An 8,379-nucleotide genomic window follows, 5' to 3' on the forward strand; every position below is an offset into this window, starting at 1 on the left:
TAGGGGTCAGATCAAGTGATGTCCCGAGGCCTCACAATGCAAGGAGGTATCAACCTTCAACCGATTATGCCCCAAGGATAGCTTAAGTATTGTGATTCTTTTACCATTCTAAATCTCATCTCCTTTCTCGACTTCCCAGTGACTGAGTGTTGCCCGATTTTCATTTCCCACAACTCTCTTTGGAACGAGTTTCAGATAGATTTCGTTGCAATGCAGAAGCGAGGTTGATTATGCCAAATGAAGCAAGCCCTTATGTTTTTTCAATGTAGAAATCACATCAATTTACTTAGTTGAAATTACGGTATTTGTTTTATTGCTTTTGTTTGTTTGGATTGGTATAAAAAAAAATTATAGTTTTAGAAGTTGGGTTGTTTGAAATAAATACAAGGATATATTCGTCATTTTCCTTTTCTTGTGCCAAATTCCAATTTTACCCTCTTGGCCATAATGGGACCAAATTCCAATTTTACCCTCTTGGCTATAATGGGCCCACATTACTTGGCAAGAAGGGATTGGCTCCCACATCATGACATGTACACTTCGATACTAGAGCTTCTCAAGGAAAGGCATAATGGACAAGCCAATACGACGCCGTCGCATTCGCTACAAACGCATAGATGCCGACACGGCAACAGCACCACCGAGGCAACTCGTTTCCCACACGCCTTACAACCGGGTCCACTCGCCACCACAACTCGTTCCGGGTCAATGTACGCCGATTTGGCATCCTCTGTATCACCGGCGGCGCACCCTGGTGGCGCATCCTCAATTTGTGATATACAATACCTACCTCCTCCTCCGCCGCCGCCGATCACCAAAGCCTGCTGCAACTGAGCCTGTAGAGACGCCGCCTCCGCCTCATGAGCCCTCGCTCTCGCCTGCCACACCTGCGCCTCCATGCTAAGCTGCGCAGCGCGAGCCTCCAGCTCGGCTCTGCGCCACACGGCTTTCTCCGCCTCCGCATCCTTGTCCTTCAACCTCCGGGAAACCGACGCCTCAGCCGCTTCCAGCAGTGCAAGATAGTGCTTCTGTCTCTTCTCTGCTAGCGTACGCCGTATCTCTTCTCCCTACAGAAACCGAATTTTCAACCACCCACCTCGGAACAACAATCCAATTCAACAAATATTCATCCATTTTTCATCTAAGATTTTACCTGGATTTGCAGGAAATGCTCGATTTCATCTCGTTGTTGGTTGATTTGGGTCGAAAAGTCTTTTGACATTGGATACAGACCAATCGAAGATTGCCGTTGCTGATCGGAAAATGCTAACCGGAGACCGGTATTTACTCCGGAATGGAGCCGGGTGATGTCAGTGAGTTGATGTTGATTCAAACCAGCTTCTCTTCCTCTTTTTCTTGGATTAATCCCACCTGTCAAAAACACACTTTCTGTTACCGTAAACAATGAAACATTTCAGTGATTTGTAACAACAGATTGATCCACAATACCTGGAAAACTATCCAAAAAGATGTCGTTAGGAGATTGATGATCAAGAAATCTTGAATCAATAGCACCTATTTGTGGTTGTAACGAGTAATCTTTCCCAATTTGATTTCTATCTTCTTGTAAGCTTCTGCATGTAAAATTCGAACCCTTTTTCCTAAATCAATCAAAACCCATTTGAGATGGAGATTTAAAGAGAGAGAATCAGAAAGCAAACCTGTGGTGGATGAGAGCATTTGTTGGGTACTGAGCTTGAACAGCCATTGTTGTTGCTATGATTGAATACAGGGGAAGAAGAAGGAGGGAGGGAGGGAGGGGGGGTTATGGTTTGTGGGTTGATAAAAAGCCAACACAAAAATAGATGAAAGAGAAAGATGGGGGAAAAAGATGCTTGATTCCATAAATCTTTAATGCCATGGATTTTTGATTTTAAATATTAAATTTAATGTTGGAAATAATCAAGACTTCTTAATTAAGTAAATACAAAACAGTAAAAAAATTAAATATTAAATTCAATTGTTATTAATTCATGGTCAAATTTAGATACAAAAAATAAAATTATATATATATATATATATTGAAAAATTTTAATTGTAGTTGTTAGAAAAGATTTAAATAAGTAAAAAGATTAAAAAATTAGAAACTAAGCATAAATTATTCATATATGAATAATTAGTATACTTAGAGTTATTTGGAAATTTATATGTAAATACATGTTTGTTTACCTATTTTTTTTTTTCCAATTATTCATATATGAATCCATATTCTTTTACCAATAATTTACAATTTTTATTTAAACTTTTTTAAAAATTGTTAAAAGAAATCATAAACTTGGATCAAAGAACTGTTGTATTTTACTATTTTCCAACAAAAAAAATGAACCATTTTAAATAAATCATGTGATTTATTTTGGAAAGAAATTAGTAATTAAGTGAATTCTTTTTTGTTGTTGTTGAAATTGAAAAAATTTAATGAGCATTTAATTGCACAAAAAAAAACAGATAAGAAAATCAAAGCATGGTATATGTAGAAATTAGGATGCAAATTAATAGGGGTTATTTAATAGTTATTGAATGATTTGATGTAGAATAATTAAATAATTATAATGATTAAGGGACTTTCATTATATGGTGCAAAATAAAATATAATTGTTTAAAATGAAATCAGGGCGCTTAATGGTTAAAGGGGCTCAAGATACAAAATCATTCAGAGGGTTTTAGAACCATGAAGAGGTAGATTTTTTTTACCAAACAAAATTCACTTCTTAATGATTCAAATGTTATCTCTTAATAAAACTATTAAGAGGTAAACAAACAACCCTAAAACACCATTTCAAATATTGTTTTAAAAGATTTTATATTTGAATGTTATTGAAACTATTGATTTTGGAGTAAACTACAATTTTTGGTAAATGTGTTTTAATAAAATTATGATTTTTTTAAATATTTTTTCGATTATTATCATTTTAATTTTCTTATGAATTCAATTTCTACCACTAAGGGTCTGTTTGTTTTTTCAAAATTACCTTTTAATACCTCTAAAGTCTAATTCATTCAGACGTTTGAATATTAAGGATGTTTGTTTTATTTCTAAAATAAAAGCTTAAAAGCTCTAAATGTTCTCTGAAATTTTAAATAATAAACGTATCCTTTAATACCTCTTAATCCTAATCCGCCCTCAATCAAATGGTTCTTATTTTGGGGGGTTGAAAGAGATTTGTTAGCAAAAACTATTTATCTTTTATACTTTTTGTAAAAGACTATTTATCTTTTATATTTTTGCACTAGTTTGACCGATTCAGATTTCAGGCTTCAGATGTAAAAACAAACAATTTTATTGATCCAGATTTCAGACTTCAAAACCACCTCTTATAAATCAGAAGTGAAATCAAACTTCAGATTTCAGCACCTCTTATAAATTTAAAAATGATTGAAAATGTAAAAACAAACAATAGAGATAATATGCAATAATTTTACTATAACACATAGACCAAAATATATATTTTACTTAATCACAAGGTTGGTACCTGATTGGTTTGAGTTTGACTCCAAAGGTCGAAAGTACCTGGAGGTCCCAGATTCGAAATTAAGGAGGAATAAAAATCCCCTTGTGGCCACGGAAGTTCGAATGCGGTGACTCCAAACCATCTGCAAAGCATTTGTTCTGGGATTAGTCGGTTCGCATAACGAGATATATATATTCGATGATTACAAAGGTATCAAATATCGGTGGTATTAAGATAATAAAGACACCGACTGTACTATCAATAGTTTATAATTTCGAAGTTTGTGTTTGTTTGTTGTGATGTGATATTTTTACCTCAACAATTGGTGGTTTGTTAAGATATGATGATGAAATTGATATTGTTTTTTGTTTTATTATTTTTTTTAATTTCTATTTCAGGTAAAACAATAAATGTGAACGGTTTTATACGATGCTAACAACTAGGAATACGTACACTTTTTTATTTTCTCCTCTGATTATTGGGATACCACTTAACTGTCAGTGTGATCAAAATACAGGGATTTACATGTTTAAGAATAACAAATGCTCAGGGGCGGACCTAGGAGGGGTTGAGCGAGGCCCCGTGCACCCGTAAGTATTTTTTTTAAGGTATATGAAAGGTACATCCATTAAAACTTTGAGAGGTGCTCAGAGAGCATTAGAAAATACATAGAACAACAACCAAAAAACTAGAAAAGTCCTTAAAATCAACTAAAAAACTTAAAATTCTTTCGAAACATAGGTTTCGAGAACAAAATCTTAAGTAGGAGGGGAGGATTGTAACACACGTAATCTTAATGCAATCCTAACCTTTAGTCATGATAATTAGTAAATGAGGGATATTATAGTTTTTTATAAGGAGTTTGGGGTTTTCCAAACCCACATAACTCACTGTCCAATATCGGTTTATGGTCGGTTTATGGCACGGGCGAAATTTCACCGTGGCTTTAGCCACAGGGACTTCTAATCGACTTAAATGTCGATGTTTGCTTAGAGTTCTTACGTGCCGCAGAAGGTTTGCACCTTTTTTAACGACTTAGGTGGGGAAGGATTCCAGTGTCAAAGATTCTTCATAACAAAGGTGTTGACCTCAATTCCATCGTTTGCCCTTGTTGCGGCAATGTCGAGAAAACTATCAAGCACTGCTTCTTCTCATGTCCTTTTAGCTTTTCCTTGTGGAAGGACGTCTTCAAGTGGTGGGGTTGGAACTTGACGCCCTCATTTTCTTTTGATGATCTATTGAATGTATCAGGCTTCTTTGACATCTTGAGTTCTAAGAGTCACCATTGGAATGAGGTATTGTGGATTACTCTTTATTTAAATTGGAAGCATCGAAACCATCATGTCTTTTTTACAGTTCGAATGACCAACATGATTGGTTCTTCACGACGAAAATGCTTTCGTTCCAATGGATCTCCAAGCGTGCCAAAGGTTTCAAGTTGTCATGGTTAGAATGGTGTAGAGGTCAAGATTTTGTCGTCTAGTTCGTTTTTAGGGCGTGGGTTTTGTCGGGCCTCTTTTGGTTTCGGATCTTGCTTTTTCTTCCTCTTGTTGTTTCCTAGTCTTGGTTTTGTCTTTTGGTGTCTTGGGTTGTTTTCTACGTCTTGTAGAAAAGTTTTGTCTTTGTCATCGTCATATTTATGTAAATAGGGGATAAAACTTGAAGTTAAAATTAGGGGTTGCAATTCATACTCCCTTCATTCACATACAATCCAGGTTTTAGAGGTTGTTTGTTTACATCTTAATAGTTTCATTAAGAGACAACATCTGAATCGTTAATAAGTGAATCTTGTTTGACAAAAAAATCTATCTCTTAATGGTTCTAAAACTCTCTGAATGATTTTGTATCTTGGGCCCCCTAAACCAATTCAACATCCTAATTTCATTCTGAATAATTACCAAACAATTACATTTCATTTTGCACTATATTATAAGATTATGATCGCTTAATCATTCTACACCAAATCATTCAACAACTGTTTTATCTCACTCATATATTCTTTCATTTTTTGGATGTTTAAGTTTTGTTTTTCTTATGATGAAATGTTTTTATCATAATATCAAAATCAAGTACAACCAAATTCGACAGAAAAACACGATAACATGTCATTTAATAATTAACTAATAACTCGATTTTAACCATAAAATTAATTCGAAGAGATATAAGAAAATTATTTACAGCTAAAGAAAGAAAACAAATTTTAGAGGTGAGTTATTATACAACCTTTTATATTTGTACAATCAATACAACTCAATCTCAACCATCCATTTAATTTGATGAATATATGATTTCATAAATTTTTTAATTGTTTCTTAATATAAAGTATTGATCATAATTTATGAACCATAGTTATTTTTCATAAATATTCAAATCATAATAAATTAATCTCATCATTTTTATAAATATCTCAATTAATTGGATTGTATTGATCGTACAAATATAATGAGTTGTATTTGAAACGTTTTCAATAATTTTGATTCATATTTAATTATTATAAAAATACTATTTTCTATGTTTTTCTCCTATGAACCATCACTTCGTTGCTGAGTGAAAAGACAAGACAACCCCTACTTTCGTATAACAGAAGGGTGCCTACCTATGCTAACTTCTAAAGTTTTCTCAAGGCTACTATAGGCTTTTTACTTGTCAAAATACCACCACTAATGTTCAATTATTTTTTCAAATAAAATATTTTTTCATAATCTGAATTTAAAAAATATTTTTTTGTTAAAGCGAATCCTTATTTTATTGAAAAGTAATATATTTTGTTATTTAACTTAAAATATAAAAATTATATTTTATTGGAGTTAAACAATATCATGGAAGTAAGTTACTGAAAAGATAAAATATAAGTTTCAATTTTTATTTAATTATTTTGTTCATTATATTTATAAGATATATGTCTATATCATCAAATTTTGTTGACTAAAAGATCAAATCCTTTATAAAACATGGAAGTTATTGGAAAGGAGGGTTAATGGACAACGTTACCCCTCACTAACGAAAATTTAATTGATGACGTTATTAGATGGGGTCATATCCATTATAATAATAAAACTATAAGTAGTCTCTTGTTAATTTTTTTTTCAAAGACCTTACTCCTTAATTTAATAAACCATAGGGACCAAATTCACATATAACTTTATATTAAAATAGTCGACATTTGAATCGATTAATTTTTACATGATACTAGAGCCGATAGATAATTTCATCGAGACACTCACATCTAATCTAGCCTCCTATTGAAGTGGATATATTGTCACTCGCAGAACCACACATTATATATATTGTCTAATCACAACTAAGGTTGGGTTTCTGTGGGAAGAAAATTTAAAGTAAGAAGCGTAATAAAAGATCTCCACATTTGGATGTATATTAGGATGAGATGCAATGATCAATCTACGTATCAAGTGCAATTAATGGATGAGTTTGAGATTAAAGGTGATCAAGTGTCCAAATCTCTTATAATGCTTTTCAACTTAACTCTAATTTTCACATGATACTTCACCTCACAAACCAGCCCACATATCTATACTATATTTTAAATCATTTTACAAAAAGTCTTAAAAACCATTTTTATGCATGAATTACTGTTTATTGATGTATAATACTTAAAATATAAAATTACAAGTAATTTTGCGTAAGTACAACATATTAAAGCTCCATTTTGAAATTCGTGTAACTAACTACTGATGAAAATAATCAAATACAGGATACACATCCCTTTTAAATATAGAAAATAGAAAATATAATTAAGATAATTATTGAGTTCTAACAGAATATTTAATTATTATCTTTATAAAAAAATAAACCAAAAATAAATTACTTTGTTATTAAATCTAAATTAAATTATAATAAAAAATTGAATTAAAGAAATTACACCAAAAAATGAGAACTATTAAATAGTTAATTTGATACTAATATCGATTTAGTTTTTTTTTTCAAATTTATATTTTATTAAAAAATAAAAGCATTACCGTTTTCTCAAAACTACATAAAATTGTATAATATCAATAAAGACAAAAAATAAAAACGAAACATTAAATTCGAAATTTATCTTGTTGCATTGTACGAATACTCTTATAGTTATATTAAATAATAAAAAAATGGCTTACAAGTTAACTCGGAAACCCTTTGTCAAAAAAAAAATGATATAGATTTTCATTTGCTTGTTGTTTTTTCCATTGGTAACATATCATCATAAAATTAGATTTGGAATAGAACCAAAAACAGGTGCATTTGTTTTTCCCTTTAGTAGTTTTGTGTACATCCATCACTTAAGTTTGCAACCATCTCCTGTCTTTTCACATGTTGACAATGGTTTCGATTTTATTTATTTTATGGAAGGATATTTAGGGGTGAAAGTTAGAAATGACTTCAAATCATCAATTTTTATTTTATTTTTATAAATTGGTTTTTTAATCATCTCTCTCTTGATTTATTCAAATGTTATTATATTCGTTATAATATATTGTGGACCTAGATAAAAGATTAAAAAAATTGACAAATTCAACTAGTTTACCATTGTAATTGCAGACGTGGCCGTCACAATTGCATATATGTTTCGAATTTGAACTTTTTTTGGCCTTAAACTAGGTCTGCAATATATTGGGAAAATAGTGAAATTTGGGTCAATCTGAGAGAGAAATGGTTAAAAAATCAATTTGAATAAGGGAAATGATCATTTAACTCAAGGACTCGGTGACAATTTTGAACCAAACAAAATCAGTTAATATGTGTACTTATTGTACCAATTAAATTGGTACCAGTTACACTCGGTTGGTAATATCGTATAAAGTATGTGAATTTGATTAATACATGATATTAAGAAGTCGTGTACAACGAATGTACTATGGTACCAACTTATTAGTTGTTGATTAGTTTTTAGTATTTTTTTTATGTGTTCAATATTAAAAGTTGTAACTTTATT

General features: G+C 31.5%; 1 protein-coding gene across 2 annotated transcripts; it reads right to left on the bottom strand.

The window, feature by feature from the left end:
• Window positions 1-309: 309 nt before the first annotated feature.
• Window positions 310-1,714, bottom strand: LOC112522262 (BOI-related E3 ubiquitin-protein ligase 1-like). 2 transcript variants are annotated; one of them, XM_025131379.1, is made up of 4 exons: window positions 1,662-1,714; window positions 1,450-1,574; window positions 1,154-1,371; window positions 310-1,067 (listed from the first exon to the last, which is right to left on the bottom strand). In XM_025131379.1, exons 1-4 carry the CDS (start codon window positions 1,706-1,708, stop codon window positions 525-527), a joined length of 933 nt encoding a protein of 310 aa, XP_024987147.1. In that variant the 5' UTR covers window positions 1,709-1,714; the 3' UTR covers window positions 310-524. The 2 variants fall into 2 exon arrangements, with proteins under 2 accessions (XP_024987147.1, XP_024987148.1); XM_025131380.1 differs by having other exon boundaries at window positions 1,154-1,362; window positions 1,432-1,574.
• Between the last annotated feature and the right edge of the window lie 6,665 nt (window positions 1,715-8,379).

The sequence above is a fragment of the Cynara cardunculus genome (genome assembly GCF_001531365.2).
Source record: "Cynara cardunculus var. scolymus isolate 2C chromosome LG 11, CcrdV1, whole genome shotgun sequence".
Classification (NCBI taxonomy): Eukaryota; Viridiplantae; Streptophyta; class Magnoliopsida; order Asterales; family Asteraceae; genus Cynara; species Cynara cardunculus.

What these genes read in the sequence shown, in the direction of transcription:
- LOC112522262 (XM_025131380.1), bottom strand. Translation starts at nt 1,708, where the DNA reads ATGGCTGTTCAAGCTCAGTACCCAACAAATGCTCTCATCCACCACAG. An exon ending in AATGCTCTCATCCACCACAG is followed by an intron (nt 1,575 to 1,661) that starts GTTTGCTTTCTG and finishes TTTTACATGCAG; the next exon opens with AAGCTTACAAGAAGATAGAA. An exon ending in AGGTATTGTGGATCAATCTG is followed by an intron (nt 1,363 to 1,431) that starts TTGTTACAAATC and finishes CAGGTGGGATTA; the next exon opens with ATCCAAGAAAAAGAGGAAGA.